Source organism: Stegodyphus dumicola, chromosome X2 (assembly GCF_044657685.1).
Source record: "Stegodyphus dumicola isolate Sdum_Otavi_A_Nest chromosome X2, ASM4465768v1".
Lineage (NCBI taxonomy): Eukaryota > Metazoa > Arthropoda > Arachnida > Araneae > Eresidae > Stegodyphus > Stegodyphus dumicola.
In genome coordinates, this window is record NC_140781.1 from 147,947,944 (window position 1) to 147,969,173 (window position 21,230).

Consider the following 21,230-nt stretch of genomic DNA (forward strand, 5'->3'; position numbering starts at 1 on the left):
GGCCTTTTGTATCTTCCCAAATTTCAAAAGCATGCAACACCTATGGTTACAAAATTTAAATAGCAAAGTCTTATGCACATTCGCCGTTAAAAAATCTGCTCAATGTGCTGGAGAATCTTTGAAAAGATGGTACAGAGCTCCTAAAATAGAAGGTATATCCCAGCCTGTAAAGTATGGATGCTCCTTTACGAAATGCATTGTTCAAAATATGCAAGTCACAATTACCAATAAATATATATTCAATGTTATATTTCTTTTTCAATTCACTTTGGAGGGCTTCATAAAACTTCCAATTCATGGCTAGCCATAGTACGAGGGTAAGTTGAAAAATAAGTTTCCCCAGTCGACTGTGGTCAGAGTTGTGTATGAAAGTCAAAAAATATAATGAGACATTAAAGATATGACATACCTTTATTTTATTATTCTCGTACGAGTACGTTGAGACATTCGTCATATCGCTTGATAAGCTTCAAAAAGTCCTCCAAGAAAAATTCATGCTTTACATATGGAAGAAGCGTTGAACGGCTATGGGGAAAAGGCGACACAGCAGGAAAACGCGCAAGTCACCGATACACCATTGGGTAGAGGTCGCTGCAAATCAAGCAGATGGCGCTGTTGCAGTGCCTGCGCAAAGCGGAGACCAGCCTCTCATTTGAGCCCCGGTAGATATGGAGAGAAGGTGCGTTTTGAATTCGTGGTCAAAGGAGGAAGTAAGAGCGGTTATCCGCTATGAATGGGCATGTGGAGTATCAGGAACAGAAATTCATAACCGCCTCGTGGAAGTCTATGGGCCAGGTGTGATGTCGAAGCAAATGGTGCGGAGATGGTGTCGCACATTCAGTGATGGACGTCAGCAAGTGAAGAACATACCGAGAGCTGGACGGACGAGCACGGCCACTACAAATGCAAATGTCAGGAAGGTGGGTGACATGATTAGAGCGAACCGGCGTATCACCATCGATGAAGTAGCGGAAGAACTTGGAATCTCACATGAGAGAGCTCAAAACATCATCCACGACATTCTTCGATACAGAAAAGTGTCAGCACGATGGGCGCCCCGACAACTGACCTCGACACACAAGGAACAACGCATTGGGGGTCAGCCTGGAACATCTCGTGCGTTACCATGAAGATGGCAATGACTTTCTGTTTCTGATTGTGACGGGGGATGAAACGTGGGTCCACCATTTCACGCCAGAATCGAAGGCCGCATCTATGGAGTGGAAACATCCATCATCACCTGTCTGAAAGAAGTTCAAGACAACTCCCTCTGCAGGTAAAGTGCTCCTCACAGTTTTCTGGGACGCCCAAGGAGTTTTGCTGCTGGACTTTTTGGAGGTTGGAACCATCAATGCTACACGCTACTGTGACACTGTGTGTTTAATGAAACTGCTCATTATAATCAATGAAGATATACTCAGTTCAGGTGCTAAAAATAGTGCTAAAATATCCAATACAAGCACAATTTAATAAATGCTCTTTACACTGTTAATATTATTCCTCTAGCTGTATTTCCTTCTTCAATTTGCCTCATGTTTTTACTTATTCTTCCTCAGTTGGAGAAATGAATTATTATTCATAATTTTTAAAACTCTAGTTAGCTTACCAGCAGCTCAGTGATAAAATTGTCAAACACTGATAGTTAGATCCATGTTTAAATTTGGTAAATGAGCTATCACGTGAAGGATTTCATGTTTTTCCCCATATAATCCTTCACTAAGGCCTTCATTCTCCAAGGCAATAACCTTCAAGTGTATGACTTAATGTCAGAAATTTTTGTTCCGTTCTGTTATCGGGACAGGATTCAGAAATGTATGTATGCATGCACACGTGTCTATATGTATTTGCATATCAGTTCACACATACTGCTAGGCTAAAATAGTTAATATTTTTAAATTTAAACATTAATTTTTTCTGCCACTTACGATCTGCGCGCATCTAAAAAATTTCAGCGTAACTTATTTATACTTTCATGGAGGAAATAATTTATTCATATTTGTGAGAAAAACCAAAAAAATTCCAAATGCCAGCCTGATCAGCTACTAGAAATCAAATTCACAATAAATTATCAGTGTCTTATTATTTTAGTTACCTGCTAATCAGCAGCTCAGGTTTTTCATTACAAAAAAAAAGTTCTGATCATGCAGGGATACCCTACCATCTGCTGTTAATAACAGATGATATTATTTAACCATATATCAAAATAATAGTACAGTCAAAAGTCATTAATTCGGACACCCATAATGATCGGAATGATCTATAATCCGGACCTCAAAGTTATAAAATTTCTGCACATGCGTCGGCACTGGCATTTATGTGTGCACGTAAGACCTTTACGGCTGCAAATATGCGTGTGCGCATGCGCGTTTAATGTATAGCGAACAGTATAAGCTAAGCTAAAATTATGTAATTCAGTTAATGTTGCAGATTGCGTTGTTCCTTAATCTTCGAATTGGATCCGGCTTATTATTTTTTGCAGACTGTTAGAGCAATTTTATAAAAGTAAGCTTGAAATTTTCGATTATGTCAAATAGAATTTCCAATATATATTTACTGATATGTAAAGGATCTACAAAGCGAAAGTATGTTTCGAAGTCCATTAAACAGAAAGTGGAATTGCTGCAAAAAATGGATAAAGGCATATCCTTTGATTATCTAATCATTCTGAAATATGTTTATCAATTTCATGCTGCTCTGAGGGGGAGGGAAACGTTGCAGCACGCAATGAATTGGAAGTTGATCTGTCAGCACTATCCTTATCTTCAGGGCAGATGTTTTTATTTTATTTGACTTATAATACCTTACTAAATGTAGTATTTCATCTCGATGTACTCCGTCTTTGATATGATTTAAATCAAGTTCCTCATCATTATAACTCGCTTCTGATAGTGAAGAAAGTGACACAGGTTATTGAAAATGAAAAAATTTCAATTGACAAATTAGTTGGCATTCTCGACACAGCAATTATAGGACTTGAACAGCAGAACTTTGTAACTAAACAAGAAATTATGTCTGTTTAATAGAATTAAAGAGAAAGTATTATCGCATAAAATGAAGCAACTTAAACAACTTACATTGAAAGAAATGTTTAATAAAGTAAATAAATAAATATTAAGCTTTTTCTTTTTGTAAATTTTGATACTCTTTAGATCATAATTTCTTCTTTATTTCATAAATTACTATTTCATATTTTTAATTTTATAATTTCTGCATGCCATCTTACCAGATTTAAACTGATGATCTATAATCCGGAATTGCCTAAGTCCCGACGAGTTTGGATTAAAGACTTTTGACTGTATATGCTAAAGAAACTACAGGATCCACTCTGTTGCCAACCCTCATGCCTTATCTCTTTATTAGATGAAAAAGCAGGCTTGCAAAGATGTTCCGAAAGTCCGGATTAACGACTTTTGACTGTATATGAAAGATAAATGTATTAAAACATTTCTAGCATTAATACGAAAACCAGGATTTAAATACCTAAACTGAATTTTCCTACCACTATAGATAAACATGTTTGAAGTTCAATTCAGCATTTAGTACAATAATGGAAAGTGGCCTAATCTTTGGAATATGGTAACAGATAGTTTGGTGACATTTGGATAAGGCGATAAAGGTTACTAGCTAGGACTTTAGCAATAATCTGAGAAGTACACAGTTCAAATCGCAGATTATTTTGTCTCGGAGAAATGAGAGATCATGAGACATGTAATGTGACATTTTCTGGAAAATTCCAATCAGGATTTTAGCTAATAAGCACTTAGAAACAATTTCGCTGCTAAAGTGCAGAATCGCCCGCTTATTTGTTTGGCACTTTTTACAGGAGTCAGAAGAATTGGATTTTGTCAATTTTCTTTGACTTTTTAAGTGAAAATAGGTCGATGTGTGCAATTCTGGGATGTTTTTTAAGTGAAAATAGGTCGACGTGTACATGGATACAGTGTATGTGCAATTCTTAAAAACGTGGCAAGCAGTTTGCGATTCTGCACTTTCTCCCAATTTCGCACCTAATCTTCGTCATGATTAAGCCCATAAAAGTTCATAAGCGTAATTCGACTAGCAGATTGTTGAAAAAAATGTTGAGTTAAAAAAAAAATGCCTTTACTTCGTGAAAACAAAATGGCGTCCAAACAAAAACTAGCAGGTTGCTGTAGCAGGGTTGATCACCAAGTTACCATAATCCAAAGATTAACCCAATATACTGCTGTCGTCTGTGATAATGTCTGTAAATTCTGAAGGCAACAATAACTTATTAGAATCGTTCTATATTAGTGTTCTCATCATTATGAAAACTAATACTATTATTCTATTGCAAAAATTTCTTTGGAAATTATCGAAATTTACACTAAAGATAAGTAACTCATATAGGATGTAACTGTTTATACAACTTTCAATAAAAATGTATACAGTAATAATATGATCGAAATAATTTTTTCAATATTTCTTATGGCTCTTTACATTAATCCTTATAGAAAAACAGAGGTGAAGAATATATTTTTAGTTACACAATAACAGTCTCATGCAGCAAGGATGAAGAAAAATATTTTTGCTTGGTATTTTTAATTAAAATCAGCAATTATTTTTTTTAAATTAAATAAAATCTAAACACTTCTAAATATCAAATTCTTACGTTTAAGCATAAGAAGATTCGAAAGCACAAAATATAAAGTTTACTCAGTTATAATTGTGAACTTGCAATGTGAAAAACACTCATTAACTCAATTGATAAATTTATGGCTTATAACATACATTAAATATTTTAAGTCTAAAGTAAACAAATGTTTACATTATTAGTTCTAATCTTTAAAAAAAAGAGGTAAAATCAAATGAATAACATATGAATAAATCAAAGTAATCACAGCCATACCAAAGGAGGAACTTAAAATTTCTCAAACTTACCTAATTTAAATCTCTCTAGGTAGTATATTAATATACAAAATACAGAGATGAGTGATTATTACTGTTTATAATCTCAATGAGCGCCGAAACCTATGATGAAACTAGAAACCGCACAGAAATTATGTAGAGAAAGCCACAGGTATTATAAACCATTATAAAAATGTTATCACAAATGCAACATACAAGCGATAAACAATCACTACATAAAAGCAACAAGCATAAACTTCACCCCGAAATAAAGAATGCAGATGACAGCCTGACAGCCTTTCGCGCGATATCCATTTGTGAAGTTCTACTCCTGTCAAGTTATTTTCCACCCACACATAACTTCATTAGCCGCATAAAATATTAGCACATTTAAAATCAAAGCATAGCACCGACTTTGGTGTTGAAAGCAGTTCATGAACTTAATAGGATAACTTCCTCTTTCCCATGGTCACTTTTTTCTTACTCTGACAATTACCATCAGCGTTAGTAAGCACCTTTTAAAAAAGATACAAGCTCGTACTAGAGCGTCATTCACATAGGGAACAACAGCGACCAACTATCATGGAAGCATGCATCGCTTTTGAGAGAACTATACTTACTCATTAAAAACTAAATAAAGCCGAACTGATATTGCTTGTAACAGTAACTGTCACAAAAACATGAGAATTTCAATTCGCGAAGGATTCCTCAATTTCACAACATACTGACAATTTACTCATATATGTTGCCAGAGAGAATTTCATTTGAACTAAAATTGGTTAACTAAACACTCAGCGGAAGCATTAACCGACAAACAGTGCTACAGATCACACCTTCATGAAATACTGTTAACATATTAAGAAAGTTTATTACGATATCTCAAAAAATAACATAACTTTCAAAAGCCACAGATTACAAATATATAAACGAATGCTGCATGCTGCAAATACAGAGTTTCATTTTTAACTTATCATTGGAAAAGACTCCCTCTTCTTTAAAAATCTATAAGTGATAACACTGCAGGTACTTCTAATGTTGACAAATTATAAAGTACTAACATTAATAAATTTTCTAAATGTAAGATGATATTTTTTCAAAAATATAAGAATGGCTCTTAAGTAACATCAAACTCCCCTCCCCCGTCAACAAAGGGAGTGCTTTGTAGTCTCTGTAGTGTCGCTTCAGTTCCGTTAAGTTTCTAATTAAATTTAGTTAAAGCGGAATGGCAACACCTTCTAGTCTCCGCGAAGAACGAAGTAAACAAACTTCGAGTTTTTGTCACGCGAAGCTACGTGCATGTAAAATGTAAATAAATCTTATGAATAAGAATCTATAACATCGTAAGGAATAAAATATTGGTTCCATTGGAGTCAGAGAAGTGTTATTTTTCTATATTTGCACACCAGACACTTCACTGGTGTATCCCGGCGTGATCGAATTCTAGAATGGCTGACGAAGACGAAACCGAAATTAAAGCAACAACTGCATCTGTCGCCAAGGTAAGCGTTAAAGTTCCTCCTTTTTGGAAGCCAGATCCTAAAATATGGTTTATTCAACTAGAAGCACAATTTAGAAATGCAAAAATAAATGCAGATCAAACAAAATATGATTATGTTATAAGTTCCATTGAACCCGATATTTTGTCACAGGTATCTGATATTTTGCTAAGTCCACCACAAGATAATAAATATGAGGCAATTAAAAATAGACTAATTTCATTATATGCTTATTCAGAGACTCAAAAAACCCAAAAATTACTGAGTGAGTTAGAACTGGGTGACAAAAAGCCATCTCAATTACTGTGTGAGATGCGTAATTTGGCTGGCGATAAAGTAACAGATACTTTCCTAAAACCATTGTGGCTACAACGTTTACCCGTTAACATGCCTAGCATTATATCTGTTAGTAGTGAAGATTTGTCAAAAGTGGCTACGATAGCCGATAAGATTTGGGAATTAAACCCTGTTACTCCCCAAATAGCTGCTGCATCATCCATAACGGTAAAAACGGAAGTGATTGAAAGTTTACAAAAACAGGTTAGTGAACTTAGCTTACAAGTTTCTGCTTTAAACAAGCAACGCCACAGTCGTCCCTATTGTCATAACCGATCCAAATCACGAGATAGGAGTTACAGTGGTAACAGATCTAGTGATATTTGTTACTATCATAAAAAATTCGGTGATAAGTCATTTAAGTGTAAACGACCCTGCAACTACTCATCAACATCACAGACAAATAGTCCGGAAAACCAGCTCCCCGTCTCTCATTGACGACGGAGGGACAAGGGGTGCAAGCCGAATCGTCTTTTCATCAGCGACAAAGGATCGGCTACCCAATTTTTAATAGATACTGGGGCAGAAATTTCTGTCATTCCTCCCTTGCCTGCAGATAAAAAAACATCTCAAAATTAGAACTCTTTGCTGCAAATGGTACGAAAATTAAAACATATGGCCAAAAATTACTCAAGCTTGATCTTGGATTCAGACGATTATTCACATGGCCTTTTGTAATTGCGGACGTAAACAAACCGATAATAGGCATGGATTTTCTTGCAAATTTTAACCTTTTGGTAGATTCTAAAAATTGCAAGTTGATTGAATGTACTACATTCTTAACAACCAATGGAACTCCTTGTTTTCAAAATAACAATAATAATATTCCGGTTTTAAATGCCATAAATAATCCATATAAACGTATCATTAATGATTTTCCGGATTTGTTAAAACTGAATGCAGTTTATAATAAAGTTAAAAATCATAACATCAAACATTATATCGAAACCAGAGGTCCACCAGTTTTCGCTAAAGCCAGGAGACTGTCAGCTGAGAAACTTAAAGCGGCTAAAAAGGAGTTTGAATTTATGCTCCAAATGGGTTTATGCAGGCCATCCAAAAGTAACTGGTCGAGCCCACTACATCTCGCTATGAAGAAATCGGGTGATTGGAGACCTTGTGGAGACTATCGAACGTTAAACAACGTCACGATTCCTGATAGATACCCTCTCCCATTTTTAACAGATTGCAGTTCCATTTTAGCTGGAAAAAGAGTTTTCTCTTCCATAGACCTCATTAGAGCATACCAACAAATTCCAGTTCGCGAAGAAGATATACCGAAAACGGCCATTCTCACTCCCTTTGGCTTATTCGAGTTCCCATTCATGACATTCGGCCTACGAAATGTGGCCCAAACGTTCCAACGTTTCATGAACAGTGTGTTGAATGGACTAGAATTTGTGTTTTGCTATTTGGATGACATTCTAATAGCCTCTCCAGATGAAGAAGCTCACCGAAAACATCTACGAGCAGTCCTCGAGAGACTAAGGGCCCTAGTCTGGACACTGTCGAGATGGAGGAACGGGTCGTTTTTTGCGATCTACTCGACAGAGAGCGAGTCTGGTGTCATCGTCTCGATCATTACAGAAATCGACGCGTCGGAAATTTTTCCGACAGCTGCCTAGCTGCCGTTTAACTTTCTGACTGTTGTTTTAGAGCTAAATTCAAGATGGCGGAGCTCACAGATACTTTTTTGGAAGTGTGTTTAACCGATTTGTTGATTTCTCAAGATTTGCGAAGAACTCGGGTATTTCGTGATAGAAATAATGCTTTTGATGCTGATGATTCCACTTTCATTGCATTATTTCGAGTTACAAAACCTATAGCATGGGCCTTATAAATGAATTAAAGCCCTGCTTTACCGGTACATCGACGTCAAAGACAGCAATAACTCCTGAATTAAAGGTAAGGAATAATTCGCTAGTTTTCATATTTCTCTATTGATTTATAAGAAAAGCAATTCCTTAATTTAATTTTAGTGAAAATATTTGGTATTTTTCTGTTTCACATACAGAGTAGGAGTGCATACTTAAAATATAATTTTTAAACTAGTCTATATTAATGTACTTAATTTTTATCTTTTGATGAATAATTTATAAATTTTGAAATTTTATGTTTTAAATTATAATTTGTTTCTCTCCACTTTTATTTCAATTTGTAGTGTATAAAAATGTAATACATTAAAGAGTACACAGTATATATTCAAAATTAAGCACATCCTAAATTCAACTTTCATGTTAAATTGCTTTGAGTTAAAAAAATTTATTTAAGTAATTTTAATTGTACCAATATGAATGTCAATTTCCACTAGTTTTCAGATTCTCTTGTATATAATTCAAGTTAAATTCCTGTACAATTTTCAGTTAAATTACATTCTTGTAAATATTTGAATGCTTGATTTATTAGTTACCAGATTTTATAATTAATTACCAGATTCTACTTTTAGATATTATATCTGTTTTGTGTATTTTTTTATTTAGATTTAAAAAGGGTATAAAGAGAAATATGTCTTGCAGTTTCTTTCACTGCATATGTTAAAATATTTACATTAGTTTTATGCATATAGTTATTTATTTATATATTTATTTAAAACAGGTTTTGTGTGCCTTAAACTTTTATGCGTCAGGAAGTTACCAGAGATACGTAGGTAATGACCGATATATTGGGCTGAGCCAGAAATCTGTCAGTCGGTGTATTCGAGACGTCACAAATGCTATTTGTTCTGGCCTTTTCAACAAATGGATTAAATTTCCAATAAATAGTTTCCAACAAAACAAAATTAAATTAGGATTTAATCAAAAGTTTGGATTTCCTGGTGTCATCGGTGCTGTAGATGGCACCCATGTAGCTATAATTGCACCGAAAGACACGGAAGAATGCCAAGGGTTCATTTATATAAAAAGAAAATCATTTCATTCACTGAATGTGCAGTTGGTATGTAACTTTTCCTTCCATTTTACATAATATATATGTATGTGTGTGCATTTATATGCAAGAGGATATATTTTGTGATTTAACTTCAGTTATATCATTTTTTTATTATTATTTTCCTTTCCATTACTTTTGTTAAAAATTTCGTATACTTTATTCACTAGTAAATCGCTCTTTAATGGATCATTCAAAAATTGTTATCATATGATTCATACATAATGCTGCTGGCACACATACTAACAAGGTAATAAATGTGAACTGTTTTTCTCAATAGTATTAAAATCAAAACTTTATAAAAGAGTAATAATGAAGTGATACTATATCTGCCTATTTAGAACTCCCATCATTTTTAATGCAAGTACCAGTTATCACTATTTTGTTCTTCTCCCACTTGTTCAATTAAAACGTGGTTATTTTTATCTCCTTATTGACAACTGTACTGTTATAAATATATAAAATGTGTTGAAATTCTTAAACTTCATTGTGCTTAATATTCTATGGATTATGCTGAAAGAAAAATTACACATGAAAGTGCAAGAATTAATTCTCAAGTCAAAGCGTTATATATTTTTATTAACCAGCTTCATCAAGTCACACCCTAAATTTTAATCATACACATAAATTTGTCAAATAGTGTGTGTAATTGTTTGGTTGAGGTTTTATATCCTATTAAAAAAACATGTTATTGCATATTATGATTGATTTACCTAATTACACATCATAACAAATTACCTTCATACTGCAGAAAAGTGAAAATTGTACCTTAAATACAGCAGTATTTTATTATGCAAAAAAAAAAAAAGTCTTAACCTATTCTTCAGAGACGTGAACTCTGAGGGAAGAGAGAGCCTAGGCGATCTTTGAAAAGAAAATTCTGGGCTGTCCTGGCAGTGCTGATGATGAAAGTAAGTAAAACTAACATCTGTCTGAATATTTGAAAAATCTCAATAATGAGATTTTTTTCCTACTCTCTGAAAATGCAGGGTGTGTTTTCTGTTACTCAAGTAATGTATGTGATGATGCAAAATATTAAATTGTTTGCATAAAATAATAATGTAGTATTTCACCTATTAAATTCAGGCAAAATGCTTATCACTCTCAAAAATTAAAAGGAGTGGTCAAAGCCATAAATACTGCAATTGTTTTGTTGAAATGGAATGATTTGGCTGTATCAGTGTATGCATGGGCTTTTTGTGGCTGCAATTTCAGTACTAATAACTTTGACTTACTGTCTACTTTAATGCAAAATTTACGATATTAATTGTTCTAATCTTGACAACCTGTAGATCACTGAGTGACCCATTTGAATTCCAATAATAATGTATAATATACATAAACATAAATGAAAAAACATACATATGAAACAAACACTTGAAGATTACATAAAAAAATTTAACTGAAAATACGAGGGTTGGAACTTTAATAGTGGCAACTATTTATTTACAAGGAATACAAAAGTGATTCATGTCACCATGTTTAACAGTCCTTCAATATAGTCGCCAGAATTGTGTACAACCCATTTCCAACGATGTGGAAGTCGCAGAATACCTGTAGCAGCGCCTGTTTTGTTGATAGTTTGAATGGACCGGTCTACTGCCACAAGAGTCTCAGGAACAGTTTGGAAGCGGCCACGAAGTGGTTCCTTCATCTTAGGAATTAAGTCATAGTCACAAAGGCTTAGATCTGGGAAGTATGGTGGATGGTAAACCACTTCCCAGCCCCATTGCTTGAACAAATCAGTCACAGCTTGCGCTGCATGTGGCCGAGCATTGTCATGCAAAATGAGAGGAGTGTTCTGCAGAAAGTGTCGCCGTTTTTTTCTCAAAGCTGGTCGGAAATTGTGCTCCAAAAATGAGCAGTAATACTGCGCAGTGACGGTCTGCTGTGGGGGAACGGTATGCGTTAGGATGACACCATCACAGTCATAAACGAGAATCACCATAACTTTCACATTGCTGGGGTTCTGACGAAATTTCGAACGTCGTGGTGACCCGTGATGACGCCATTCGTTTGATTGGCGTTTCGGTTCTGGCTGGTACGATCGGGCCCAAGTCTCATCCAGCGTAATGATACGGCGTAAAAAAGCATCTCCTTCGCGCTCCAGGTGGGTTCGGGCAGGATCGTATCGTAGCCATTTCTGCATTTCCGTCAATTAATGTGGAACCCATCATGAAGCAATTTTTCTCATGGACAGGCGTTCCATCAGAATGTACAGCACAGTCGTATGCGCTAATCCCGTTTGTCCGGCCAGCTGACGAATCGTTTGGCGGCGATCACTGTCCATTAGTGCGGCAACAGCTTGCACGTTTGCATCGCTGACACTCGGATGACCTGGCCGCAGCACGTCTGCCATGTTTTGGCGTCCTTCATTGAATGCTTTCACCCATCATGCTACGGTTCTGTAAGGCAATGCAGATTCCCTGCAAGCCTCTTGAAGCCCTTGATGACCCTGTCATGCTGTACGACCTCTGGCACATTCAATTTTTATCCAATATCGTTGTTCTTGTTCTGAAAACATCCTGACAACACTTACTTTAGACCGCGAGCTAATACAAGGATCCGTTCTTTGCGTCACTCCGCATGCGCGTTACGTAGGCAGGATGAGTCTTTTTGATGAGAGGTAAGGTAGGTATGTAGTTCACGTGTGGTATACGTGATATTCTTTGGTTTTTTGCATAGCCTTTTTTCAGCTGTGTTGCCACTATTAAAGTTCCAACCCTAATAAATAAATACAGTAGAACATTAATTCAGAAGACAAACAACAAAAATCAGTGTTATATTTTCAGAATTTTCGCAGGTCTAGTTTCGATGGTTTTTACCAAACCGCCATCCTCAGCTGCAAAACACTAAAATCAGCGTTATATTTTCAGAATTTTCGCAGGACTAGTTTCGATGGTTTTTACCGAACCATCATACTCAGTTGCGAAACCGCAAAATACTCCATTTTCTATCAAGAGTGTGGATTATCATTCCGCGAAATCGCCCGTCGCACTGGTCGACATCCAACCATAGTCATGTGAATAGGGAATCGATGGGTTGCTGAGTGTCATACTGAATAGCATGCAGCATGTCAACGCCCGAGAGGACAGATATATTATGAGATCAGCCCTGAAAAACCATATAACCATATCACAAATCATTAGTCAGGAAATGGGCATGTTTGCAGCATGCCCAGTATCCGTTCATACAGAGCGTCGACTTTGCAGCAGTGTGGACTATCAGCACGGCAATCATTTGTTCAACTTCCCTTGATAATGCAGCATAGAGAGAGATGACTACTTTGGTGCATTGGACAATAAAGCTGGATACAGGAGTGGCACAGTGTCATCTTTTCAGACGAGTTCCGGTTCTGCATACAGTATTCTGATCTGCATGTCTGGAGGCTTCAAGGAGACTGCACGTCACTTGCTTGCATCAGTGTCACCACAGATGCCTAAGCCCACCAGCGGCCGAGCGGTAACGTCGCTAAACACTGGTAGTTCAGTCCGAGGTTCAAATCCCGCGAACAGGCTGGCTGCATGGGTGTATATGAGCCAGTTTCCCTTAAAAAGTCCTCCACGAAGGCATCCCTCCTTTAAGGCAGATAGCCCTCGAGTGCTTTGCCGTAATCTAATAAACCAAACCAAACCATACCATAGATGCCCTTCACCTGGTGTGATTGTTTTGGTAGCCATTGGGTACATGACACACACATCTCTAGTTTAGATTGACGATAATTTGATTGGTATATTTCTGACATCTTATGTCTAGTGGTCAAAAATAATATTAAAGCAGTATAAAGATTTCATGTGACCTCGTTTTATTTCAGATTTGCGATTCTGATTTGATGATCACCAACGTCAATGCGAAATTTCCTGGTAGTTCACATGATTCATTTGTGTGGCGATCTTCAGGAGTTCTGCATGCACTTTCCAGGCATCATGAAACTGGCTCTTGGCTTTTAGGAAAGTAATTTTTTGGTTTTGTGTCAGTAATTTATGTAAAGTTTCATTGTTTTTCATGTGGTATATATCTCTCTGGTTAATATATATTAAGTATTTAGTACTTAAGCCTTTAATTGCAAAGTATTTAAAAATAAATTACTTTTCACAAGTATGAAAAATATATTTTAATACTTCAGGTGATGCAGGCTATCCTTTGGAACCATGGTTGTTGACTCCTGTGTCTTCCCCAACTGTAGGATCTGCTAATGAAAGATATAACAAGAAGCATGCAACAGCCAGAAACTGCATTGAAAGATGTATTGGGGTTTTGAAATCAAGATTTCGCTGTCTACTGCATGCAAGAGAATTAGATTATGAACCAACAACTGCTGGGAAAATTGTAAATGCCTGTGCAGTGTTGCATAATATTTGCAGGCATTACAAATTACCTGATATTGAAAACGACAGCAGAGAAGAACCATGGGGACCAATTGCACCAACAGTTTTTGAACCATCATTAAGAGCTGCTGCTCTTAAAATCAGAGATAATTTAATTTTAATTCGTTTTTAAAACTAATGATAATAAATATTTTAATTGAATAATATGTATTTGATTTAGATTTTGAAGTTATAGAAGCACAAATAATACATATCCAAAATATTTATCTTTTTTAATTATTATTAAATCAATTTTATTACAAAAATACACATTACAGATACTTTAGATTTTCTTTTCTCATTTGAAAATTTATTTTTTGATTATCAGTCTTAGCTTTTTTATTTTTTAAATGGAAATTTTTTTCTGTCCACGCACACTGCTTTTCTGCAGCCATTGCTTGCCTCTCAGCTGCCAAAGCTAGTCTCTCCATTGCAACAGCTCTTCTTTCTGCTGCAGCTGCTTTTATTGCATAAAACTCCAGCTTCTGTTTATGCAGCTCTATCTGCAATTCTAGTAGTTTGATTTCCTTTTCTTTGCACTCAGCTATATGCAACTGATGTTGTACAGTGCTGTTGTGACTCTGAAGAAGCCTGTCAGCTATCTGTGCTGCCGTAGGCTTTCGTTTCCTTTTAGAATCTGAAAATAGTAATTGAAATTCAGACATGTCAGAATAAATAAAAAATTCTGAAAAATAGTTTATATTTTAATTATAGTAAACAATAATCCTTAATATAATCTCCAATATTTAATAGGTTGATGTGCAAAAATTAAGGACAAACACACAGCATCCTTTCACAAGCCTCTGGAGAGCATTTTCATCCTTTTGATTTTTTGTTTGGATGGTTTTGCTCACTTGTCCTATATTTCTCCATCTTGGGAATTGTTCAGTCATTAGAACAGTTTAGCTTTAAAATTACTTCATGTCTTTTCTCTCTTTTTGGCACCTTGTATGGCGCATATTGTCATTATAGCAAACCTGCAAGGCTCGCTCAGTTTTTTTAATCCAAATTATGATAAATTCTCGCATTGAGAAAAAACTACAGTGCCTAGAAACATCAAATTTTCAATAATGTAATCTTCCACTGTATATGGACATCTATAAGCCCTAATTTGGAATTTGTTTGATTAACGATTTCTTATTTTGTAACAGTAAGAAATTTTTGATCAATGATTTCAAAGCGAGAAATAGCAACACTGTACGGGGGGAAGAAAAAAAAAATATCTCCAGCGCGCGAGACTGTGTATCGGAAATTCTAAAGATATGCTCATTTAAAAATTATTTTGCAATATTGCTGTTGAACTGAATTTTATGGTTTAAGTGGAAAGATCATGATAGTTAATAAATAAAGGTAACACACAAAATGTTAAAAAAAAAAAAAAAAAAAAAAACACCCCTTTGGATGTAATGTAAAATCTGAAAGCTTTCAGTTTTTTTTTTTGCTTACATTCGTAAGACATCACTTGGAAAGATGGCTTGCATGTGATTATGATTGTAAAATAAAAAATTAGTACACTCCACATTTCACCAAGTTTGAATCATTTGCACAACGTACACATCGCATGATCTGGGTCAACGTGGAACACTTCTGCGTAATGTTACATTTGCAAAACCTTCTTATCGTTAAATTTTGCATACCAGTGTAATGTTCAAATATTGAACTAATTGATATTTTAGATTGCATGACATTTTTAAACAGTGTAATCGTAATTGTGGATTTTTTATTATACACTTCAACATTTTGTTGCTATATGATGTATATTTTAACATTTTTGTTCTGAAAGTAAGATTGATAGACAATAGATAAGGGCTGCTTTAGAGGATTAATGGTTAAGTTTTAAATAATGATTTGAAAATAAAACAGTTTGCATTTTATAAAAAGGAAACCATGAACATTTTAGTTAGAACATTAATTCTTAAAATGATTTTTATAAAAGTTGACCCACCATTTGAAGCACTGGCTATAACCTCATATGATGTGTTGAAGTCGACATCACACAGTAGAATGTTTCCTTCTGATATATTTTCAGGAGAAACATTTTCCTGAAATAAAAGTAGTTGTGAAGATTGATGACTGACAATATTGACTATTAAGAAATATTATACAAATAAAAAAGAGCTTTGAAAATAAGTATTATTAAAACTTTTATACAAATAAAATGCTTTCATTTAAGGCAATGAAGTTGAAAGAATTATAGCATTTAAAATAACTTTTTATCATTGAAACAGCAAACTAAAACTCATTGAATGCTATAAAAATTATATATAACACTAGTATGCCTTTATGTAAGTACTCCAAAAGAAAAAGTTATAAGGTATGGTTTTAGAATGTTACGAGATAATGAATATGCATTATTTAAAACTAAAAACATACTAATTATTAAAACATACTGCATTTTCAAATTTGAAAACTAGGTGCAGAAACATGTTCTCTTTTCCAGGAGATACTAACAAAATTGCAAATGAATTTCACTTTTATATGCAAAATTTACAAACATATCTTGTGGAATAAAATTGGGTACTCTTCTGTTATAGGGACGGATTCAGAAATGTATGTATGTATATGCATATATGTGTACACATACTTACGTAGAAATGTATGCATGCATGAAAATAAACATGCACACATATCTGAATCGGACTCCGATAAAGAAGAGTACCTAAAATTCCAGAAGATTAATATTATTTAAATTTAATATAAGGAATCATAATTAAATGTGAATGTGGACAATCAGAAGGTCATATATTGGATTATAATTCTGAAATATATGTACATTTTTACTTCACAGTGTATATAGCGTCATTAAAGCTTCTAGCATTTATTTTCTAACATGATTTAAATTTAACAATTAATGTACTTACAAAGCATTCAAATTCAACAGCAGATTGAGGAACTTCATCATTTCCACGTGACATAACGCTGCCATAAAGTGCAAGAACTCGCTTCTCTAATGGTGTCAAAATGTCTTTATTTTCCGGGCCTCCTCCAGTTTCTCTCTTATGTTGAGCTATTTTAGCTGCTTTCTTCTTGATTGAAAATTTGTAATCTCTCCATGTCTACATAAAGCAGATATATTGATGAAATTTATGATTTGTATTTTATCCGAGTCAAAAATAATTACTGATAAGCAAGCTCATGTTGTATTTTGTCACACTTCATAGAATTTTATACATGTAGTGACATTAGTGTAATTTAAATATGCAACACTTTTTTCGGTTAATTATGGTAACTTGGCGATTTTTTGGCGACCAACCCTGCTATAGCAACCTGCTAGTTTCTGTTTGGACGCCATTTTGTTTTTGCGAAGTAAAGGGCTTTTTTTTTTTTTTTTTTTAAACTCAATATTTTCCCCAACAATCTGCTAGCCGAATTATGCTTATGCTAGAACTTTTATGGAACAAAAGTGCTTAATCATGATGAAGATTAGGTGCGAAATTGGGACAAAGTGCAGAATCGCCCACTGCTTACTGCGTTTTTAAGAACTGCACAAACACGGTATCATCCATGTACACGCCGACCTATTTTCACTTTAAAAAAAAATCCCAGAATTGCACAAAAATGGCAGTGCGCACACTCTTGACTTTCTCCATGTACACTGCTAAAGTCCTAGCTAGTAACCTTTATCGCTTACCAAAATGTCACCAAACTACCTGTTACCATATTCCAAAGATTAGCCCTTTTTTCATATAGTATAATAATAATATTTTCTAACCTGTTAATCATTCGTGTGTAAGTACTCCTATGTATGCTTAAAAAAGGAATCATAAAACAAGGTCATATTCATAAGCATGCTATACAAAAAGATACACTCTAATAGAATGATAAAAGTAAATTTATGTTGTGCAACGTGCACATGATTTGTAGTAATATTCCCAAGCATTAGCAGTTTATGGAATTCATGGTAAATCAATAGTACTCAGATTCAGCTTTCTGCTTGACCTGTCAATTCCAGCATACAGGCAGCTAATACAATTAGGTTGATTAAATTTTAAAGATAAATTAAATATTTTATATTAAGAAACAATTTATACAAATGTTCTAAATATTTTGAACAATTATATCATTGACTAAATGAACTGTAATTAGTGGAAAGAATAAACCCCTTTCCATAGAACACATTTTGAAAATCTTAGAATCATAGAAAACAACTGAGAATTTGGCTAGCACAAATATGGAGTCATGTTCAGATTGTTCCTTTTTTTAATAATATCAGAAAGTGACTTCGTTCCTTATTGTTGAATTTTGTCTTCAATTTATTGTCACAAGAGAATTCAATAAGATTTTCTTCTGGAGAAGTAAATACAGATAAAAGTTTGGCTCTGAAAAGACCTGGAAATCTATGCAAAGATGTAAATATATTATGTTTTTTAACATTTCTGACACAACATTCAGAAAAAAAAAAAATAGTTAATAACATCTAAAATACATAGTTTACTTGTAGTTACGTTATTGGTATAATTTATGAATAAATAAAATCATTGATATAATCATCAGTTGCTAAAAATTCTAATTCAATAGGAATATTAACCATGGGTACACGATGCTATACTTCAATTATTTGATTTATGACATTGTTGAATAACCTTTTAAGACAAAAAACAAACATTTTTAACATAAAGTGTTAACAAATAGTTTACAAAGATGTAAACGTTTCAAATATTTCCATTTTGCAAAAGATCATATATAAAATTATACTTACTTTCCTCCACATATCTGCAGTTTTGGAACGGCCAGTTCCTTCTGCATTTAAAATATCCATTAAGTCTTCCAATTTTTTTTTTTTTTCCTATTCTCTTTATTAAATGTGCTGTCAATTTTTCCGCTTAACAGCTGCGGATATTTTTCGAAAAATGACACCATTAATTCGAATTGGTTGGTAGTTGTTTTTTTCGCTGCTGCCATTTTCTGTGAAGCACGTGCGAAACAGCCTTTTTCACAACAAACTACCTCCTTTGCCTGAGCCTCGAGCGATGTAGAAGTGAGAGAGACACAAGCGTCTAGCCCCTCAGATGCTAGTTTCCTCCTGATTCCTCCCTAATCATTTGCGCAGATTCACGCGCAGCGTGTTTATGTCAGGGAGCTCGGCATGCAGAAAGGAATCAGCTGGCACCGACGCAGTGCCGTCAAATTACGAATAGTCCGTCACAATTATATACAGACACACGCTAAAGGTGTACGGAAAAGTTTACCGTGACGTCACGGGCTTCTTGATGGGTTACAATATTTGGCTTTTTATCATGTTTCGCGGTGAATTATGGCAAAGATTAACATTTTATCGTGCGATGTAAACAAACATCGAAGATTTCTTGTTAGGGTGCAAACGTTGTTGTAGTCAAAGAATATCTTAGATATTCGTTGTTGTAGTGTTCGCTTATTAATAAATTTCTTCTGGTGATAATTCAGTTAAAATCACTGACAAAAGTTTGATAGGACATGTGAGAACTTCCATTGCAGTGTTCTTTGAATTAACATTTATTTCCTGCTAAACGTGTTATAAATAAAAAAACAAAACAATTTCAATTTTTAATATCTCTGTTAGCACTTCATATAATTTTTTTAGTGGTATGAATAAATTTTGTGCATATTGATTTAAAACTATTACCATCAGGGATACAAAACTGAGTTTTTTTTCCTCTTACGAAAGCACTGAAACTGTTTAATTATAAAAATACTATTTTAATACTGAATTTTGAACGCATTTTTTCTGTTGATAATTTAGTTAATCGTAAAATGACTGTGCTTTCGCATAATTTAACATCATTTGTGAAGTGAATGACACTAAATTTCAGATGTGATGATTTTTTAAATTGTTTCTGCCTCTGAAATAAAAATTTATTCTAATGTTTTGCGAGTTTTTAAGTGTATCAAAATGTCAATGTTCCATCGGCACTTGTGCAGAAACATGGGAAATTGACTCATCGTTTGTTGTAATTATTATGTCATTTAATGTGAGCAAAATGTTGCAATGTATTTGATTTTTTTCTTGATGAATTTGAAATTATGAAAAAATAACGTATGGTGTAGATGATGACAGAAATTTTTAATGAATGAATTTAGAAATTGTAAGATGAAAAGAATTTTACCTTTGATCTGATTCACAACTGCATGTCACAAAACATACTTCATAAAGTATGCCGAAGTTTTATTCCTTGCAAAAAACATGATATCTATTATTCAAGTTTGTGATCAGAGAATTATTATAGAGCAATGAAAGAATATGATCTTCGTGAGGTGAGCTGTATTCTTCATAATGAGGAAAATTTGGAATTTTATTCCTTGCAGAAAACATGATATCTGTTATTCCAGTTTGCGATTAAGGAATTTTTATAGAGCGATGAAAGAATATGATCTTCGTGAGGTGAGCCGTATTCTTCATAATGTGGAAAATTTGGATGAAAGTGCAAATGAATTAATAAGGACTAACCTCCTTGGTGTATTTTCTGCATCTTCTAAATACATATTTTGAAACCATGTTTCAGAAAACACAATAATAAACTGTTTTAAGCAGGATAACTTTTACTGATGGCAAAATCAGTCACTTTCCCAAACAGATCCAAGTACAAAATATGAAAAAAATGTCTTTGAATATGATGATGAGAAAACTTTCTTACTTATTATTTCTCAAAACTGTCTCACCCAGTGCTCATAAACTGTGTATGAATGAAATTTTTCATGACAACTGCATGCTCTCCACTATTATTGAATTTTTAGCTCTTATTTCTTAATAAAAGTCCTGTGGAAACATGCAATTTTATATTTCTATTATACAACCATTTATTTAGTTAAACTGTATTGCAATTTCCTTGGGCATATTTCTCATCATTTAATATTATGATTCAGTTTTTGCTATCAACACAGATATGGACGAATGTAATGATATGCAAAACAGTGTGTGCTTTTTTTGTAGAAAATGCAATCGAACTTTCCAAAGAGAATAACCTCTTACTTAAATAGATTTGTATTATGGGAGTGGTTATCTAAGGAAATGTGCTATTAGTGATGTTCTATTATCAGCCATTATTTTATTTTATATCAAGTATGCTAATCATTCGCAAAGGACCTCTTCACATAAATTTTCTCTCCATTATACATGTATAAATCAACTAGTTGAATGCTTTGGCATAATCAATAAAGTATTACTACTTGCACAGTGATGTTTTGGTAAAAGTATATTTACGAGTACCCATTGGTGATTTTTGGCGGCACATGGATACCGAATTTGTGCACATTGACCTACATA

General features: G+C 34.1%; 2 protein-coding genes across 3 annotated transcripts in view; both read right to left on the reverse strand.

Annotated features, from left to right (window-relative positions):
• The window catches only part of krz (beta-arrestin protein kurtz), a 121,654-nt gene extending 115,955 nt beyond the window's left edge, over nt 1-5,699 (reverse strand). The window contains exon 1 of one of the 2 annotated variants that reach the window (XM_085809071.1): nt 5,487-5,699. The gene's annotated coding sequence lies outside the window, so the exon portion shown is untranslated. The other variant, XM_085809072.1, reaches the window with a different exon arrangement.
• Nucleotides 5,700-14,204: 8,505 nt separating this feature from the next.
• On the reverse strand, nt 14,205-18,985 carry LOC146992946 (uncharacterized). Its single transcript, XM_085809808.1, has 4 exons — nt 18,690-18,985; nt 16,852-17,046; nt 15,936-16,032; nt 14,205-14,627 (listed from the first exon to the last, which is right to left on the reverse strand). The coding sequence occupies exons 1-4, from the start codon at nt 18,747-18,749 to the stop codon at nt 14,263-14,265; spliced, it is 717 nt and encodes a 238-aa protein (XP_085665934.1). The 5' UTR covers nt 18,750-18,985; the 3' UTR covers nt 14,205-14,262.
• Nucleotides 18,986-21,230: the final 2,245 nt, after the last annotated feature.

Coding starts and splice junctions, on each gene's coding strand:
- LOC146992946 (XM_085809808.1), bottom strand. CDS start 18,749: ATGGATATTTTAAATGCAGAAGGAACTGGCCGTTCCAAAACTGCAGAT. Junction 17,047..18,689: donor CTGCAGATATGTGGAGGAAA/GTAAGTATAATT, acceptor TGCTTTATGTAG/ACATGGAGAGATTACAAATT. Junction 14,628..15,935: donor TATAGCCAGTGCTTCAAATG/GTGGGTCAACTT, acceptor TACTATTTTCAG/ATTCTAAAAGGAAACGAAAG.